Source organism: Zonotrichia leucophrys, chromosome 1 (genome assembly GCF_028769735.1).
Source record: "Zonotrichia leucophrys gambelii isolate GWCS_2022_RI chromosome 1, RI_Zleu_2.0, whole genome shotgun sequence".
Classification (NCBI taxonomy): Eukaryota; Metazoa; Chordata; class Aves; order Passeriformes; family Passerellidae; genus Zonotrichia; species Zonotrichia leucophrys.
In genome coordinates, this window is record NC_088169.1 from 111809323 (window position 1) to 111829272 (window position 19950).

The window sequence follows — 19950 nt, forward strand, 5'->3', positions numbered from 1 at the left end:
ACATCTTCATTCTGGGATCCAAGACTCCATGTCAGTCCTTTACTGAGTCAACAGAATTTGGTTTTTTGTGAATGGCTGTGATTCCTTTGCTCTGGACTTTTTTCAGGCCCAGCCAGCCTTGCTCAGTCTCTCATGTTCCTGTGACAGGTTTTGATGAAAACCCATTTAATGTTGGAGAGGTGATGCTCTTTGGGCACTCTCAGGATGTGAAAACAGAGGTGTCCAAGAGCTTCCCCAGCAAAGAGTGGGCAAAGGCAAGGGCGATGACTGAAATGGGACACCAATATTCCACTTCCAGTTCTACCATTGGTTTTTAGCCTGGATACCACATAGCTTTGTCATGACACCTAAAATGAGTAGAAATGTGGTTCTTTTGTGTCACAGCACAGAAAGAGCTGTGTTTTCCCTTTATTCCTGCAGAGGAATAACACCACTTCCATCCACAGTGGGAGATGCACATTGCAAGGGCCTCCAAATGTACCCCAACAAACAGAGCAGGAAATGGGAACCTAAAAGACAGAAACACTTATTATGTAAACCCTATTTGCTTAGTAATTCCAAAGCTGCCTCATTATATCAAAAACAAACACACAATTTCAAGGATTTATTGCAAGAGCCACTACAAAACAATAAAAAGCCCCTCTGCAAGTACTCAGTCTTCCTCAGCTGTCCAGCTCTGCTAGTCCACAGACCAGCTAAGTTTTCTTGGCCTCTTCATTCCCGTCCAGTTCCATCATCCATCCAGTGATGTTGCTCTTCTTGCTTTTCCTGAATTTGCAGTACCAGCAGAAGACAGCAAGGGCCAGCAGAAGGATCAGAACCAGTGGTAAGTATAAGATGAAGTTCAGCAGTGGTGGGGATGAGCAGATCTTAGACAAAACAGTTGACTCTGAAAGAAAAAAGAAAGAAAAAGTGAGGCCCCAAGCTGGTTTGAGTTTCTCACTCCTGGGTGCTATTTTTTAACACTTTTCCCTCAATCTTCAACAGCTACCAATTTTTAAGAATTCATACAGGCTACCTGAGGAGAAGGAAGAGAGAAACCAGGTAATTTACCTCAATTTCTTGTCTGGGGAGGTCAGATAAGGCCCTGGCTTGTTCATCTGAAACATCCCAACAGAAACAGCCCAGTTCTTCTGCTAACCCATTCCAGACTGGGCTCAGTGAGGAAAAACAACACACCCTGCCTGACACCACTGACAGTGGGATGAGGCAGAAATATGTCAGAGGCTGCACCCCTGAGCAAGATGGGATAAGGGGAAAGCAAAGAAAACCAAATCAAGAGATGCCCGTCCCCCCCAGACATCTGCCCCTCCTTGTTATTGCTGATCTGCTGTTGTATTTCATCCCCAATGAGCTGCAGGCAGCTGTGAGCATCATCCTCATCCCCGGCAGCTCCTGCAGAACAGCTCCCCAGCTGAGGGGGAGGCTGCTGGGTACTTCAAAGATACCTGCATCACTGGAGGAACACACATGCACACACATGGCCACCCAAAATAAAAAAAAGGAAAAAGAGAGGGAGAAAGAAAAAACACCCAGCTAATCTTTTGCCTTTTGTGAAAACCACTTGGCAAAAACACTTATTCAAAAATTGGAGGAGAATTTACTACCAGTTACTGAGCAATTTTAGCAATGGTTTTTCCACCAGTAATGGGTAACAAGAGCTAGAGGGAGCTGATGAAGGAGAAATCCTGCGTGCTAGAGAGCTGTGATGGATAACAGCAGTAACACAGCAGCAGGGGGGATGAAGTGCTGTCAGTCCCTCTCTGTGCAATTAAATCCAGATTAGCTCTGCTGTAGGTGCAAAGCCATGAGAGCAGGCCTGTGCCTGGCTGTGGGAGCAGCAGGCAGAGGGGAGGGCTCTGCAGGGTCTCTCTTTCCATGCTGCTCAGCTCTGGGAATTGCCGCAGAAGCCAGAACTCGTGTAGGCATCCAGGCTGGCTTCAGGCATGGCAGCTCCAGAGCTGAGTACAAGTGCAGGATCCTCTCAGCTGGGTGCATCATGATTGATCTCACAGTTTATATTTTTTCCTACACATGGGTCATCTGAGCCTCCTATTCTCTCAAAGCAGCAACAACTCTTGCCTATTACCCTCCTGAAAATGCTGCGTGCACCTGACTGAAACCTTTGCTTTTATTTACTTAAACTTCTGCATGCAGAATCCAGTGATTCTGGATTCCTACCAGAATAGAATCCTACTTTGTGATATATATCTTATATTAAAACTATACTACAAGAAGAGAAGAAAGGATTTCTTTAGAAGGCTAGCTTAGAATAGAAAATTATAACAAAGGCTTGTGACTGACCCAGACAGTCTGGACAGCTGGACTGTGATTGGCCATTAATTAGAAACAACCACATGAGACCAATCACAGATGCACCTGCTGCATTCCACAGCAGCAGATAATCAATGTTTACATTTTGTTCCTGAGGCCTCTCAGCTTCTCAGGAGGAAAAATCCTAAGGAAAGGATTTTTCATAAAACATCTCTGTGACACTACCTTTGCACCCAGCAGGCGACTCCACTCACCCCAAAGTGAAGTTTAGAGAGATCTCAGCCTAGACAGACCTGCCAGAGAAGTCACACCAAGAATTTTCCCCCCAAACCATTGAGGTCCTGGCCCCAGCATGGCTCTGTGGAGAGGAGGTGACCAGCCCCTGGCACCCAGCACTGTTACCTGGCGGGATGGTGACGAGCTGGGTGTGCCCTGAGCGTGCCAAGGCCTGCACAGCCCAGTCCTTGCCCTCGCCCTGCTGCTGCCATTGCTGCAGCTGGCAGTAATACGCCCCAGCATCTCCGCTCTCCACGCTGCTCAGCGTCAGGCTGAAGTCACGGGCGGAGGGCCGGCGCAGGAACAGCCTGGCTGCCAGGCGCCCCTCGGGATACTGCACGGTGCCATCGCGCCGCAGGGACAGCAGGGCGCCGTCACGGCCGCTGCCCCGCACCTGGAACCAGGTGGCTGAGAGCTGTGAGCGGGGCAGGAGGGCTCCCTGCAGCCGGCAGGGCAGCGTGGCCTCCTCGCCCTCCCGCGCGGAGATGCTGCCGTTGGTTTTCTCCATCTGCAGCTCGCGCTCTGTGCGGGGGAAGAGTGAGAGCAGAAAGAGATGTTGTGGTGTTGTACGGCTGTAAAAACACTTCTGCCCGCACCCACAGGCTGACAGGAACCTTCTGGAGCGAAGTGTGAGGGATTGGAATGGCCTTCCACAGGCCCCTTGCTGCTGTGACTCATTCTCCCTGGGTTGTTGTATCCCCACCCTGCCCATCATCTCTGCCCCCTGTGCAGTAATGCTTCCTATCCCCTCCAAATAAGTGATAAAGGCATCTTGTGGACCAAAAGCTGTTTAGGAAGCTGGAATTCTCTGATGCACTTTATTTAGAGCTGGAGTCAGGCTGAGAGAGGGAAGAACTGAGCCAGGGAGACCCACCATGCACCCCAGAGGTGCAGTGATTAAGGTGAGAGCAGCTGAACCTCCAGTCTTGTTCCTTAGCAGCAATGTGCTTGCTGCAGGGTAAGGAAAACCACGTGTTTTCCTTCAGGATGCTCAGCAGCACCAGGTAAGGGCAGCTTCTCTATTCACAGCATTGCACAACCACCCAAGTGCACCAGGTGTTGGAGGGAAAAGAAAAAGGCCAAAATTCACTTTGTTGTGAAGCATTCCACTACATCTGCCAGTAGCAAAAATAGTAGCTCGGTTGGCTTGGGAGTATGTGGTAAATCTTCCTAATTCCCTATTTCCCTTTGAGAGGCACTGACAACTCCTGCATCCCTAAGCCTCTGATCCAACACAGGAGCTGCTGCTTTTCCTAAGCCCTGCCAGCTTAGGAGAGGCCTGGCAGGGGCCTGTCATAAGCTGATCCAGCAGCACCTACACAAGGGATAACACCTGCTCACCTGAGAGTTTGAGCTTCAGCGTGGTCCTTCCCGATGTTCCCTCTCCCAGCTTGTACCAGCCATCCACCAGCCAGAGCCATTCCTCCACCACACAGTAGTAGCTGCCCTGGTCGCCCAGGTCTGCAGACAGGATCTGCAGCTGGAATAGGCTGCTGGACACCCTCTGGCTCAGGAAGCGGGACTGTTGTGCAGGAGAGCTGAATTCAGACCCGTACTCCAGTACGCTGCTGTGGTTGGCCCTGAGGATTTGCAGGGGTTTTGTGTCTGCCAGAGGAGGCAGGAGGTACCAGGTAATAGCAAACTGTGAATTTTCCTGGGCAAACACAATCCTGCACTGAATGGCTGCATTACCACTGGCAATTTCCACAGAGCTGTCTTTCATATCAACCTGAAGCTTGCTCTCTAAAATGGAGAAACAAAACAGTCATGCCAGATGCAGCTGCCAGTACAGGGATACTGACAAGGAGGGGAATAAAGCTGAGAGAAACACACTGGAAGAGGAGTAAGGAAGAGGGTACACAGAGGAAAAAGGCTCGTTAGGGGATGCTGGAGCAGAGGGAGGAGGGAAAGAGCAAATCCACACAGCCTTGTTCAAACAATAGCAGGGAATCACAGCTGGGTGTTAGTGGGCAGGAGAGTAGCAGAGGAGGTGCCTTGGAGACCACGGAGCAGGAATGGGGGATGGAGGCAGCCATTGTGTTGGAGCTGGGAGGCAAAGCCTCTGTCTGAAGCAAATGTGTCTGTCTACCACTGCTCCCATCAGCAGGCTCACACATACGTGACAAAAGCAGCCCACAGCTTTGGAGACTGTGAACACATGTCTTTTATCATAGAGAGACTACAGAGCCTCTGTGGGTTTCACTAACAGTTGCCATCTCAGGTGTTTGCTGTGGTTATTAATCCAAAACCACACACCAGAGTCCTGCACACGCTCTGTGATCACACCCAGAGATTGTTCAGTGCTGTGCAGCTGAGGAGAGCAGAGGGATGGTGCTGCTGGTAGCTCTGCCCTGGGCAGAGGGAAATCCTGATCCTGATGTGTCTGTGCTGCTCCTGCTCCGAGGGAACCTCTTCCCACAGCACATCACCTGTTGCTGGAACCTCTTCTCCAGCAGGGAAAAGGCTGCAAATCCATATCTTTAAAGGTCCTCCAGCCACCTGCATTTCCCTCCACCCTCCCCTCCATGCTCAGCAGTCAGGGGAAGGAATACACACAGGTATTACCCTCAGGTAGGGAGAAATTCCTCACCATCAGGGTTTTAAGGGACTGTAGGCTGAGTTTCCATTCTTAGCCCTTTCCTTGCATATGAGCTGAGCAGCAGGACACCCTCTGCCACAGAGGCTGGGGACAACTGAGCTCCCTTAAGGCTCGGCCCCTGGGTGCTGGTTTGGGGACAGGCAGCAGAGTTCACATTGAGATGGTCCCTCAGAATGTCTCAGACCCCTGTCCTTGGCCACAGGCTCAGCAGGGCGCTCTCCCTCCCAGTCCCAAGGGATGTGGTGGCAGCAGGTTGTGGAGAGGGCTTTGGGACAAGAGGGAGCTGCAGCTTCTCCTAAAGGGATGAGGAGTAAGGAGGCACTGCAGGAAAAAGCTTTCACATTTCCCCTTCCTTCAAGGATTCCTTCTCAAAACTCAAGCAATCCACTTCAGAGCCCTTCACTGCCTCTCTTGAGACTGGTCAAAGACAAATATCCCAACTGATATCTCTTTACACCCCTGTAGAGCCTCTGCCTCTGTGAAATCTGCCCACAAAACCTCCCTGCTTATCCTTTTCTCTTTGCACCCCATTACTCTTCCTTCTCTCTGCAAACACATTTTCACCAAAAGGTTGGCAGTTTGCTCCACAGGGGGACATTCACAAGTCCCAGTATCTGCTTATTGTCTCAATAATAATCCTCAGTGATGAGGATTTCCACAGCAACACTCACTGGGATGAATGGGAGGTGGATGCTCCAAGGGATCACAGTGCTGTCCTGCATTTCACAGTGTGCATTTGCTGCTCTGACGAAACAGGTATGGGCAAAAAGCAGAAGAGAGGGGACAGCAGTCACCCTAATTAAGACATTGTGCAAGCTCATCAGATCCACCATGAAAACCACACAGACTTGAGCACACCTGGGAACTAGATGCAAGCTGATGTTTTAAACTTCAGTATTTAAAAGCGCACTTGTCCTAGAGCTGGCTCTGTGGAAGCTCAAATGTTCAGAGGGGGACACTGGAGATACTCAGAAGCCATCTGAGATGACTCTGGGCAGCCTGCTCTAGGTGGCCCTGCTTGCACAGGGAGTTGGACCAGGGCACCCCTCCAGAGGTCCCTGCCAATCTCCACCATCCTGGGTTTCTGTGACAGGTGAACTGAGCACACTGGAAAAAATAAGACACCTAATTCTGAACTTCATCTGCTCAGCACCAAGGATACCCCTCAGCCAGTCAGTGAAGTGCCAGGGGATGAGGGAGCAGGCAGGGTCTTGCTGCTAGTATGACCTGGCCTGATACCCACTGGGGCAGAGAATGCTCCAGAGAAGAAAAAGCTGCTAGATCTCAGAGTGGCACACACTGAGTGCTTGATTTTGAGAGGAAAATTGCTGTTACACTCTCAGAGATCACCTCAAGAGGAAGCAGAGCACTTGCTGCAAAGCCCTTTTGTTTTAACTCCAGGTCTCTTCTCTCTCTGCTGCTAAAGATCATTTACCAAAAGGGCAGAGGAGCTGCCTGCCTCTTCCTTTCTCACATAAATCCATGGTGCTGTTCTCCCTTTCATTTTCAATTTAATTAACCAAGCTGAGCACCTCACTGCCTGTTTCCCTGTGAACCTTGCCTGCTGACTCTTGGCTTGAGCAATGGAGCAGGCAGAGGGACACAGCTCATGTGGGCTGCTGGCCTGAGGGACACAAGGTGAAAATGCCCACTCCAGAGTGGGGGAAGCAGCTGCACAGAGGCTCATGGAGCACTAATTATGAGATCTCACCTTAGATACTGGAAATGGAAAAGATCTGTCCTCCTTCCCTGTTTGCTATAATATTTCATGGATGTCCCTCCCAGCTGATGTTCCATAGATCACAGCAACATGTAAACTCCTAAAGCACCAACTGACATCAAGTAGTAAACAAAGTGTTGAAGCAAAAACTCAAGAACTCCAGTATCTCTACAGGCTCCAGCTATGAGGTTTTAAATGAGGAGAAGCAGGCTGGTGATTTTCATGATTTGCAGCTTCATTTTCTGCAGCTTCCCCTCAACCCTATTGCTGCCTGAGCCAGCTTCCTCCCCAGACTTCGCTACCTTCCCAAATATCCTCCACTGGCTCCGGCTGCCTTTCCAAGAGAGGTGGCATTAGAACCAACAGGAAACTCCCACTGTGCATCACCCTCTCCCAGTTCCCACCATCTTTTATGGAGTCACAGTCTCCAGCAGCAGCTGCAACACATTTGGAGCCAAATGTGACATTTGGAGTCTCATGCTGCTACCAGCTCCTCTGTGTAGATGCTCTGCAATTACACCTGCTCATCTTAATGCCATTTACACTAGAGATGGGTGCTCAGAGATGCTGATTATTGTCACCCCTTTGCCTCAGTGCCACCCTGCCCCAGCTGGCTGTAGCTGCAGAGCATCCCAGCTCCACAGGGGTGAGGAATCAGTAACAGTGGAAGAGGAGAGAGCTCCAGAGAAAAGAGCTTAGACAGGGTAGGAAATGTATTAGCCTATACCACAGCAAACCCATCAGTTCAAATACATGAAAAATGCATCATTTCAGTTCACTGGGTTGTGATTCCAAGGATTTGGAATCCAAGGATTTTAGAGGAAGGAACACTTACTGCAAGGGAAGAAAAAAAAAAAAAAAAAAAGAGCAAGAACTCTCCTTTGCTGGCAGAAAAGACACCAGGGCAAAAATCCAAACCAGTCCATGTTCTCACGCCTGCCTGCAGAGCTCAGAGGCTTTGGCCAGGACAAACCCTGCAGCCCCAGCTGTGAGCAGGGCACGCTGGCACCGTGGTGCTGCTGGGGTGGCAAGAATCATGCTGCCTTGGGGGGCTGGGGTCTGTCTGCTCGCAGCATCTCTCTTCCATAAGAGGATGAGGCTCCCAGCGGGATGCTGGCAGGAGGGATGGCAGCACAGCCCCTGCCTGCAGGGATGCCCATAAAAGGGAAGCCTGGGCAGGGCCCTGGCTGTGCAGCCCAGCTGTGCCTGGCAGGAGATGGCTCCCCATGGAGCCCCTGGTACCCTGAGGCTCAGTGCTGGCTCCCAGCCCGGCAGAGGGGCCTGGTGCTTTCTCAGCATACCTTCAATATATCCTGGTCAGGGAACACAGGCATATCCCAGCATCAGCTTCAGGGGCTGGTTTTTCTCCACTGCCTCCCAGAAGCCCACACCATGGGGTGTACCTTGCACCCCAAACATTTAGCTGGGCTTCTTGAGGGGGGCACTGCTTCTTTCCAGAAACCAGGCTTAAAATCCTAGTGGCAAGGCTGATCCCTACATGCTTGGTGTAATCTGCCAACAAATAGATACTGCTTACCAGCAATAATTTGCCAGCACCAAATTTGCCTCCAAGGTTTTGTCAGGTGCTGAGGAAGCACCAGAAGAGGCAGCACCATCTCCTGCAGCCCTGGGGACACCCCAGACATCAGCAGCCCTGGTTGCCCCTGGTGACATTTGATGGATTTAAAGTTGCAGGAGAGACCTCTGCTGAAGGTTCTGCTTACCTGGCAGCACCACTCTTATTCCCACGGCATTGGAGCTGGTGCTGGCTGCTGGCTGCCCCAGGGGCAGGACGTTCCTCCTCCAGACCTCCACCTCACACTGGTACATCCCCTCGTTGGCAGGCAAGGCGCTGTGGACGTGCAGCCTGAAGGAGCTGTCAGTCTTGGCCAGCTGGGCTTTGCCCTGGAAGCGTGGCTGTGCTGCCCCCCAGAGCACAGTGCCATTGGGAAGGACCTGCACCAGCTCCTGTAAGGGACCCGCGGGCGGGCTGGGCTGGAAACGCCACCGCACAGACAGCGGCACCTCCTCCAGGGCGTAGCTGGCAGACACCTGGCAGAAGAGCTCAAAACTCTGCCCGTAAGTGACCGTGGCCATTCGGCTTCTCAGCGTGGCCTGCAGACCCAGACCTGCCAGGGAGGAGAGAGCCCTTGGCATGGGGACACAAATCCTGCCCTTGGCATGGGACACAAATCCTGCCCTGTGCCACCCCACCACACAGCCCCAGGCACTGCAGGGCCATGGCACCTGTAGTGCTGCTCCTCCTGTGCCCATACCACTCCCCACTTAGCTCCACAGTGCTCTGCCAACCCCATGCAGCCCCTGGCCCTCTCCTACCTGCCACTTTCCCATCCCAGTTTCCCAGAAAACCCTGAGTACCCTCTTTTCCACACCAGAGGAGCCAGGGATCCTCTGCTGATGCTGCTGTCATGTTTGCTGCTTCCCTCCACCCTCTACAAAAGCTTAACAATTCCTGTGGCCTCACTTGTGCTCTCAGGCACCCAGATCAGCAACAAGAAAGTTAAATCACCCTAAATCACAGCCAGAAGCTGCCTCTCCATACAGGCACCCAAGAAGGAAGGACACCATCGCTGCACACCACGGAGATGAGCAGCTCTGCACTCAGAGGAGAGGGCAGGAGAAGCAATCAGAGGCCAGCACCAGGGGTGTATCTCTGATCAATTCCACCAGACAACTCAGCAAGTAGCTTTGTGGAACTTAATTACTGCAAGTAATTATGCTGCTAGAACAGATATTTTGTATTCCAGCTTAAGAAGACAGGCCTGCTGAGCAAGATACTGCCCCTCAGGTCCCCGAGCATTTCAGCTGTTGTCTCCCACTGGTCTCTCCCAAAACACACCATGGAGGACTCTGGCATCGTGGTAGAAAGGGAGAAACTGAAGCAGTGCAGGGCCAAGTGATCAGCCCTGAGTGAGCTCAGAGCACAGCAGGCCTATGTCCCAGTGATGCGTCCACCTGTCAGAACCCAGGAAATTCCTCTGGCTGCCCTGGAGGACTCGAGCCCCTGCCCAAGGGACTCAGAGACCTTGGCACAGAGCCTAAGACCCCTGTGCCTTTGATCTTGACCCATGCAAAAACAATTACCAACCTTTATATGAAGAATTACAAGTCCAGAGAGTTTAAGTAGAATAATAGTTTATCATGGGGTTAAAAATAGATTTTTGAGGTTTTTAGAAAGGGGACTCGGGGTCCCAAGATGGAGGAATTTGGGTGTACCCTGTGCTCCTTCCTTCTTCTTCCTAGCCTCCATGATCTGGGTGATGGCGGCACTTTTGCATTGGTTTAAGATAGAAACTCACTGTCTAACATAGGCAATAAGTATTGGGAAGTTATTGTAAATAATGTACACGTAGCTTTTAGTATAAAAGAATATAGAATAAGGAGTCAAGGGGAGTTGTAGTGGAATCATATTGTTAGTCCTGAGGTGGTTAGGAGAGCAGCAGCTGCTCCTAGGATGGGTCAGGGGCTGGGGTCTACTATGTGATCAGAATTTGCTTGGTGTCCCATTGAGAATTAGATATTTTCTTGTAGGTAGAGCTCAGTAGGAGCATGAAGACATAGACTTGAATTATCGCTACTGCTACCTCTAGGATAGTTAGTAAGAAGAGAACTAGTAGAGTTAGGAGTGAAACTGCTGGTATTGTGGAGAACAGGGCTGTTGTGGCTGCAGAGATGAGTTGGATGAGAAGGTGAGTTGGATGAGAACACCATACAACTGTGAGGGCAGCCAGTGTGCTTCAACCCAACCTGCCAGACAGACCTCAGCGGGTTGGAGAAAAAATGTTAGAGATAAGAAATAATAAACAACCTTGAGAATGAGAACAGAAGAATCCTGACTCCTTATTCAACTGCTGGGCTGGGAAAAAGAGATCCACCCACTTCTCCAACCCAGAAATGGCCGAACTCACCCATGGAGGTGACCGTCACCGCTGCCTCTCCCTTGCCTGTCCAGTTCCGGCCTCGGGCCCACTGCGTGGCTTCACACCGGTACTGCCCGCCATCATCCTCATCCAGTGTGCTGGGGATCACCAGGGTGAAGGTGCCAGAGCTCTCTTTCTGCAGCCTGAGGCTGCCCCGAGCCCCCCTGTCCCGGTAGGCACTGCCCAGGCTCAGGGTGCCGTCCCGCTCCATGGCAGCCACCAGCTCCCTGTGCCCCGGCTGCTGCGGGGACAGGTGCCACCAGCGCAGGGACACGGGGCCGGTGGCTCCCTGCACCTCGCAGTGCAGTGTGAGGGGGTCTCCTGCTGTCACCCGTGGGGTGCTGGTGGACACAGACAGGTGCAGGTGGCTCTCTGCAAAGGACAGTGACCGCGTTGGGATGCTGCGCTCCTTAGGAAAAGCCAGAGATACTCTAGCGTTACATGGAAGACCAGACAAATCTTGATTTTGGAAAAGGAGTTGGGGTGTAGTAATTACATATTCTCTGAGCAGAGAGAGACAGGGTTCTCCCAGGAAAATCCTGGGAAGCTGTAAGAAGCAGTGAGAAACTTAGAGGAAATAATTCAAACAATTAATATCTCTCTTTCTGTAACTGTTGTTTATAGATATGGTTCTCCAGAACGTGCCATTCATAGTTCACCAACTGTATGAGAGAAGGTTCCTAAAGGCCAGTCAGATATTAAGTCCACCATTGTTTCTGTAAGAACTGTAGATTTCTAATAATAAGGTGTCTTTTCATGCCTTGTGATGATGGAGTCTCTGTATCACCTTTAGCTGCCGCAATACCCCTCCAGTGATATTGGGGAATTGCCTGAAATTTTCAACCAGCCTTTTCATATAAATTTGGAGAAAGCTTTGTGGTGGTGGTTTTTTGTTTTGTTTTCATTGGTTTTTTGTGGGTTTTTTTTCTGTTTTATGTCTTTCTTGGGACACGGATACCTAAAGAATGAGTTAAGAAACAGAGTCCCAGCAGGCAGCTCCTGCTACATCAGAATAACCATTATCTAGCTATGACAAGGAAACCAAGAGCCTCCTACACACTTTCCTTAGAGTGGTTTCTCACAAATCATCCATCCAAAACAGTGAGAGTACCCTGATGGAAATGACAATGATCCCCCTCCCCAGACGTGCCTGTTCTGCTGGGTTTTCCTGTCATTTTCAGGAGCAGCAGCAGATGTTGCTCACAGTTTTCAGTACCAAAGATACAGGAGGATCCAGACTCCTCAGAATTCTACCTATTTGCCCCAAAACTTACTGTGAAGAGATTGGACTAAAGGTTTACACTTTGTTGACAGCTACCATGTCTGTCATGTTAATATGGGCTAATACAAATGTTTTTCCCATTATCTATCAAAAACCCTGGTACATTTGCACTCTTGCTGCCTTGTCAAGATGAGGCCAGACCTGAAGCATTTCCCAGTCAAGGATCCTGCAGACTTCACCCAGCAGAGCAGCTGTGAGGATTTACTAACCTGCCGGCTTCACGTCCACTTGGATGCCTGATGACACAACGGTCTGGATGCTCTGCAAGTCTCCAGGAGTCTTCATTTCTGACACAGAGCACTGGTAGGTGCCCTTGTCCTCCAGCCCCACCTCAGAGATGGTGAAAACATAAACTGTGTTGCTTGGCTTGACTGCTCGCAGCTGCCCCAGCCTGGCTCTCTCCTCGTACTCTTCCTCCCAGGTCAACACCCCGTGGGGATCAACCCTGGCCACTTCCATGCCATTGAGGAGCCAGAGCACCTTGAAGTTGCTGCTCTTTGGGGCTTCCAGCACACAGCTGAGCTGCAAGGCGTCCCCTTCAGAAAGGGAGGGTTCAGTGGCAGTGAGGTCCACGGAGAGCTCTGTGCCTGTGGGCAGCCAAAAACAAGGAGGGTGGTGGGTGGCGCTGCCCTTGCTGCCCTCCTGCCTGGCAGCACCAGTGGCCGTGCAGAGGGCAGCAGGAGGGAATTCTCTGTTAAAATGTGGGGTTTTTCATAAGAAAAGTGGTCAGGATGGAAAACTTGACCCTGGGGAGAGGGTTGCCAGCTGTGGGCACTAAGCAGCAGTTGCGGGTGGAGGAAGAGCCAGAGCCCTGGGGAGCTGAGCTCCCCCCTTAAGAGCAGATAAACCCAACAGAGGACTCACTGGGACAGCCTTGTGCCACAGCCTCCCCCTGCTCAGCTCAGGCATTGGAACTGGGCCCTGCCCTAACTCAGAGGCATCAGCTTTTGCAGGTGCTGCTCTGTCTCACCTCCTGGAGCTGTTTTACCTCATGGAACATCTATCCTGTAAGCCAAAAAGGGACACAAAGGGCTTTTATCACAGTGGTGGTTTTAACTCTGCTTGTGATAGAAAAAGGTGCACGAAGGGGCTTTTCTCAATCTACTGTGGCTGTTCCTGCATGCTGAAACCCCAGTGGCTGCTGTGGGCTGTGGGCAAGAGGTGCTCTCCAAGCTGGAGAGGATTTGGGTTAAGTTCCTACAGAAAGCAGAAATGCCAAGACTTGTCACATCAGGCAGGAAGGAGGAAAGAGAAGGTGGATCCTGCTCCCCACACCAATTAGCAGGAGGTGCTGAGCAAAGAAGGCAGTGACAGGGGGAATTAAAGCCATCTTCCCCTTGGCAGACCCTCTGGGGCAGTCAGTCAGCTGTGTCTGAGGTAGGGACCCCATCTCTGGGTGCTGTGACAGCATTCACCTTCCTCACTGGGCATTCAAGGCCCCTGGTTCCTGGCATCAGCCTGGCTGCACAGTGGCTGCAAGAGGAGACCCACTGGTACCCCAAAACCCTGAGCCATGGCCCCACAAAGCACTGGAATGGCCAAAAACCTGAGGAAGGACAGAGCCCCCATTCCCTGGCTCACACCACTGTGTCCCTGGGTCACTGTGGTGCCCCCTGAGTCTCAGAACAAGGGAAAGGTTATGTGCTGTAGTTTGGAAGGAAAACAGAGCAGCTCCCAGACCACAACTGGAAGGGCTCAAATAATTTACCTAAAGCACAGCACCCTGTGAATTCAAACACTGGTTCATAAACAGTTTGTGAACAGGAATCCCAGCTGCTGCAGATATGTTTGGCATTCCTAAATATTTGCTGCAGAGTTTATAGAAGCCCCTGGAGCAGCCAGCCACGGTCACAGTGGCTGATGGCTCTCGGAGTGATGGGGTGCTCAGCCCTGGGGTGCCCCTCTGGGTGCTGGAAGACAAAACCGGCCCTGCAAATTAGATGGAGGGCTTGCACACCCACTGCTGTCCCACCGTGGCAATACCAGGAGCACCAACGCTGCCACCATGATGTCCTCTCACCACCAGCACCTCCCTTCTACCTTTAACACTTACCACAGGACAAATACCAAACTCTGACAAGGTTTCTAAACAATCCCATGGCACTGATGCCTGAATCCTCACACTGCCAGTCATGCCAAGCCCTCCTTAACAAGAGGATGCACAGGAGTGCACTCACTGCCATTGCAGGCTGGGAGAGCCTTTGCTGCAAACAGTGCACAATGAGGGGAATATAGCTTAGCCACTCAGACAGGTTTCAGGAAACAAAGTGACAAGAGAGCACAGTTCCCTCCCCCTCCTCCTGGTACCTTGCTCCCCTGAGCCACGTTCGGAGGGCTGAGTTCTCACCCGTCTGTGTCTCTGGTTTCCTGCTCTGACTCACCGCCCTCCCACGGGACACCAGTTCCCCTCGCTGCCCCAGCTCTGCTCTGAGGCCTCCTCCACCCGCCCTGAGCAGTGGGGACAGGGTACATCACTCCCACAGGCAGGGCTTCAGCGGGAGACTGATCCATTTTACTGCACCCTGTGTTAAAGGACACCAATTAGCCACAGCCTTGTCTTGGCAGCTTTGAGCTAAAGCTGACTGGTGAGAGAGAGAGAGAGATTCTCCCTTCCCCTGGGCACAGCTGCTCACACACATCTGTAGGAAGGGCAGGGTGAGGAGCACAGCCAGCAGAGGCTGTGGCAGGAGGGATGGCAGACAGGGGGCTCAGAGGAAAGGCCTGACAAATACCAGCCCCAGTTGCTCTGGAAACAAGCTGGTGGCAGCAGGGACAGAGAAACCATCCCCAACAAGAGCTGTGCAGCACACACAGGCCACCCCTGGGTCCCTGTGCTGAGGCACAGTGACGAGCAGCTGACTTTAAGGCCACAAGAGCCTTGAGGCAGTGTAACAACGCTGTTTCCACACTCTGGAGTTAGCACTGCCAAGGATCCATCCAGGCTGCTGTGGGCACACGCTGTGCCCTCTGCTAACACCTCACAGGTCTGTGAGGCTGTGGCCTCACAGCACTGCCAAGGATCCATCCAGGCTGCTGTGGGCACACGCTGTGCCCTCTGCTAACACCTCACACAGGTCTGTGAGGCTGTGGCCTTGCTGCTGGCATCGGGGATTTGGCTGCACAAGCAGCCAAAGCACCATCAGCTCCTGACCAGCTCTGCCATGGCCCTGAGCCCAGCCCAGTCCAGCCCAGCCCCTCAGTGCCCAGCCAAAACCCATCAGTGTGTCCCTGGGCTGTGGCACAGGCAGGTGAAGGGGCACTGAATTCTGCTGCTGTAGAGCCTGGAATGCACAGGGGAGCTGGGGCCAACAGGTGAGTTTGAGTTTGCAAAGGCCTTACCCCGGCTCAACACTGCCAGCCAAGTCCTCTGAGTTTGGTGGCGGGAGATGTCCTTCCATGTCTTGTCAGGATCCTCAATCCACTCGGCTGCCTCACAGTACAGCTGCCCCTGCTCAGATGGCTTCACTCCCCTGATGACGAGCTTGTACGTGCTGTTCCCAACCTTGTTCAGCTGCACATCCCCCTCCAGGAACCTCTGCTCATAAGAGGGCCCTGGCTTCAGGATGAAGTCCTTGGAGAGGGTGAGGATCTCCTTGGCAGGCTGCTCTCCTGCTCCCTGAAGAAGGTACCAGCCAACGGAGAGATGGGTGTGTTGGGCAGTGGCCTTGGACACCTCACAGGTCAGCTCCACCACATCCCCTTCCATGTGACTGAGGGCCTGGGGTGCCATGGAAGCCGAGAGGGTGTCTGGAATCACTGAGCATGGGGAGAAACACAGAATCACAGAATATCCTGAGTTGAAAGGGACCCACGAGAATCACCGAGTCCAGCTCCTGGACTCTCTCAAGGACAACTCCCAAGAATCTGCAACCAGGCCTAAGGGATCTGACAGCACAGGAGAGAAACCTGTAGCTGACTGACAAGGCTTCCATCATCTCTTGTTGAGGTGTGAAGTGACTAAAACCTCAGCAAACAAGAAAAAAAAAGTCAATCTCTTCACAGTGCCCTCTTCAGCCAGACTGCAGTCAGTAATAATTAGGCAACCCCAAGGAGATTAGAATCCATCCCCTCACTGTCTCAAATGGTGAGATCTATCACCAGTAGACTGGTGCAGCACCAAGATAAAGGACAAAACAGGGCTGAACACCAAGTGGAAGCACCATACCACCATGTAGACTCTGTGGGCTCACAGCTGGGCCTTTCCCTCTGTATCTCCACCCCACTGCCTTCCCTCTCCATGGTGTGCAGGAGCTGCTACCTCCCTCCATCTGTGGGTATCCCACTTGGGTCAATTCCCACACTCACAGAGCCTGGAAACTCCTCTGCCTTCCTAAGTGCTCAGCTGCAACACACTGTGTCTGTGTCAGGAGCTGAAGTCAGGCCATGGGAGGGCAAAGGCTTCCTTTCCCTCCCCTTGCTCTGGCTGGGAGGAAATATCCACAGAATCACAGAATAATGAGGTTGGAAGAGACCTCTAAGATCAAGTCCAACCTATGCCCTAAGACCTCAACTAGACTACAGCACCAAGTGCTTTATTGCATTCCAGTACTTTATTATTCTTTCAGTGAAAAATTTTTTTCCTAGTATCCAGCCTATACTTTCCCTGACATAGCTTGAGACTGTGTCCTCTTATTCTGTCAGTTTGCTGCCCAGTGGAAGAGACCAACTGTCCTGGATTGCCAGGACCCCTGCCAGGGAGCTCAGAGACCCTGGCACAGAACTCAAGACACCAGTGACTTGGATTATGACCCATGGAAAAAGTTACCAACCTTATATGAAGATCTGCAAGCCACGAAAGTATACGCAGAATAATAATTAGTTTGTCATGGGGTGAAAAATAGATTTTTTGGGGTTTTTAGAATGGGAGAAGAGGAGGCTTAGAGGTTCAGGGGGGCAAGATGGAGGAATCTGGACGTGTCCAGCCTTTCTCCTTCTTCTTGGCCTCCATCTTGGCACTTTTAGATTGGTTTAGAGTAGAAGTTCACTGTCTAACATAGGTGATAGGTACTGGAAAGTAATTGTAAGTATTGTACACGTAGTTTTTAGTATAAAAAGATAACACCACCCGGGGGCAGGCAGAGTGCCTCTGTCCGTCCTGCTGAGCGGACCTTGGCAGGCCAGGAGAAAGAATTTTATAGATAATAAACAACCTTGAGACCAAGAACTGAAGAGTTCTCACTCCTTTGACTGCCCAGCTAGGAAAAGAGACTTTCTAATGTATCTTGGGGTCACTGTGAGCAGCTAAAGCCCTGAGAACCGACCCCCACCTGTCTAGGGGGAAGGAAGTTGTAGAAAGCAATAAGGTCACCTCTAAGCCTTCTCTTCTCCAGGCTAAACAGCCCCAGCTCCTTCAAACGTTCCTCAAACCAAAGAACATGCAAAGTGATGGATATCTTGACATACCTACCTCAGCCCCACTCACCATCCCTTTTCCCCAGTGTCCCTCTGACAGATGAGATGTCCCTGTGGGGACAGCAGTGACCTGTCCCACCGGGAGCAGGGCTCCCACTCAGGACCCACCTGTGAGGTTGGTCTTGGCGCTGTAGCTGCCAAAGTACCTCTTGTCGGTGTTGGGCGTGTGGCACTCGTACTGGCCGGCGTCGCGCTCCTGCAGCTCGGTGATGTGCAGCAGCACGGCGTCGCCCTGCAGCCGCTCCACGAAGATGCCGCGGCTGCGCACGCGCTGCGTGTAGATGGCGTAGGGGAACGAGGGGTCCATGGTGCTGACGATCTGCACCTCCCGCTCGGGGGCCGAGGGCAGGTAGATGGACCACTGGAAGTTCTGCTCCGCCGGGCCCTGGTAGCCGCTCACCTTGCACCACAGCGTGATGTGGGAGCCCCTGACGCGGTAGAGAGGGCCCTCCTGGACAGTCACCAGCCGCTGGGCACTGGTCAGACCTGTCAGCACACACAGTCTTTGCAGGGGGCAGTTACAAGAAAAAGCCCTGTGACAACAGAGCCCTGAACTTTCTTGTCTCCTGTCACACTGGGGGTCACACGACAGAGCCCAGAGCATTGTGGCCAGAAGGCTGCCGAGCCCATTCGTGCCTGAAGAGCCTCTCTCAGGCAGCACTACAGGGGAAGCAGCAACCAGGCTGAGAGCACTGGAGGAAGCTTGTGGTGTGTTAAAATGAAGAGGGCCAAGTTCACAAAGCGTGGGGGACAGGGAGCAGGGGTGCAGAGCTGATCACTGCCAGAGGAGGAGATGCAACACAGAAGCTGAGGGACACGGGACAGTGGAGGTCAGCAGCAGGCTGGATGCTGCAGAGATGCTCCATAGGTAGAAATGGAGGAGAGCACGTCAGAAAGAACTCTCCTCTGAAGGCAGGGGGCACAAGGAAGGATCAAGAGCTCCCTCCATTTCTGCTTGCAGAGGGTCTGGGGATTGCCACCCACAGACTCTCCCCTTCCATACAGCTCCCAGCAGTAACATTCGCTCTGTCTGGAGCTCAGCATGCACACCAAGCAGAATACCCACAGGACATGGTCCTGAGTTAAAAAACAACTGTGGTGGCTAGGGAAGAGAGCTGGTGACAGGGCTGCCTAGGAAACCTCCAGAAATTCCCTCCCAATGGAAGAGGGAGCGAGGTAACACGCTCCACACTGCAATCAGCCACTCAACGGGGACGTGCATGTCCCCTCACTGAAACCCTCTTAGGGCTTGGGCTCTCGTTTTAGAGTGAAAACACAGTGCAAAAGGAGCACAGGCTGATGCACCTCTTCCCATGGCACCTGAGCCAGAGCAGCGCTGGCTGAGCCCCCCATGCCCTGCTTTCCCCACAACACTTCCAAGAAAGCTCCGGCCACTGGGCAGGGCACTCACCCAGGAGGAGAAGAAAGAGGAAGGCAGCTGCCAGACACTGTGCCAGCCCCATGGGAGTCCTCTCTGCTTGGATCCTGTCCCAGAGGGGCGCTGGTGTGTTCTCATGGGCGATGGCCACGCCGCTGTTTAGAGAGAGGCTGGGAGGAAACTGTCTCTCAGCAGTGGTTTCCTCTGCTCAGAATGGCAGGGAGAAGTCACGGAGCAGGGTGCATCAGCAGAGCAACACCCCCTGGGAGGTGACAGCCTGCACCCTGTCCCCAGGCCACCTGGGCAAGTGTGACGATGCCCAAAGCCCCTTCTGTCACTGCATCCATGCCAGATGCCTGCCTGTGGGCACCACTGGCTGTGGCTTTGCTGTCCAACAGCAGCTCATGGGCTAAACCTCTGTCTCACTGCTTCCCCTTTAGTGCATGGAGCAGCTTGCTCCCTGCTGACAGCAAGGAGGGGACAGGGGGCTGGGTTCCAGGGAGGGATGGAAGCAGATCTCTAGGGATGAAGGTTCCTCCAGCTATTGATTTCCCATGGCTGCAGCCAGCAGCATGCCTTGGGTAGAGGCCAGGGTGGCACAGTGCTCCTTGAAGATGGCTGATCAAGCCCTCCCACAGCACCCCCACCAGCCCATCCACTCCATGGTCAGGAGGATCATAGCAGCCAGTCCAGCAGCTTGTTGGTTCTTGAAGGATCCCCACAGAGCCAGGAATTGTCCAGGAACTATCCTGTATGCAGATCCCATGGATGTGGGAGATCCTGGCCCAACACTTCTGGGAGAAGCAGTAGGACCACAGGGAGCTGCACTGGAGGGCTGAGGTCAGGAGGCTCCAGTGCAGTCCCAGGGGCTCTGGCACATCTCAGAGATAAGTGCTGTGGCTGCATCACCTGGCACATGCTGCTGGCTCCTGCTGGCAGGTGCCAGGGGTGTCCTGGGACATGGTGGGTCATCCAGGGCCACATCCTAGGCAGGGAAAACCCAATCTCTGAGTCATGTAGCCAAAACACTAGAGATGGGCTCAGAGGCACTGCTGAAATGATTTGTTT

At 52.5% G+C, this 19950-nt stretch overlaps 1 protein-coding gene across 1 annotated transcript; it reads right to left on the reverse strand.

Annotated features, from left to right (window-relative positions):
- Positions 1 to 589: 589 nt before the first annotated feature.
- On the reverse strand, positions 590 to 19041 carry CD101 (CD101 molecule). The gene is made up of 9 exons (XM_064727451.1): positions 18916 to 19041; positions 17613 to 17990; positions 15432 to 15848; positions 12302 to 12679; positions 10799 to 11182; positions 8594 to 8998; positions 3892 to 4293; positions 2677 to 3072; positions 590 to 889 (listed from the first exon to the last, which is right to left on the reverse strand). Exons 1-9 carry the CDS (start codon positions 18965 to 18967, stop codon positions 696 to 698), a joined length of 3006 nt encoding a protein of 1001 aa, XP_064583521.1. The 5' UTR covers positions 18968 to 19041; the 3' UTR covers positions 590 to 695.
- Between the last annotated feature and the right edge of the window lie 909 nt (positions 19042 to 19950).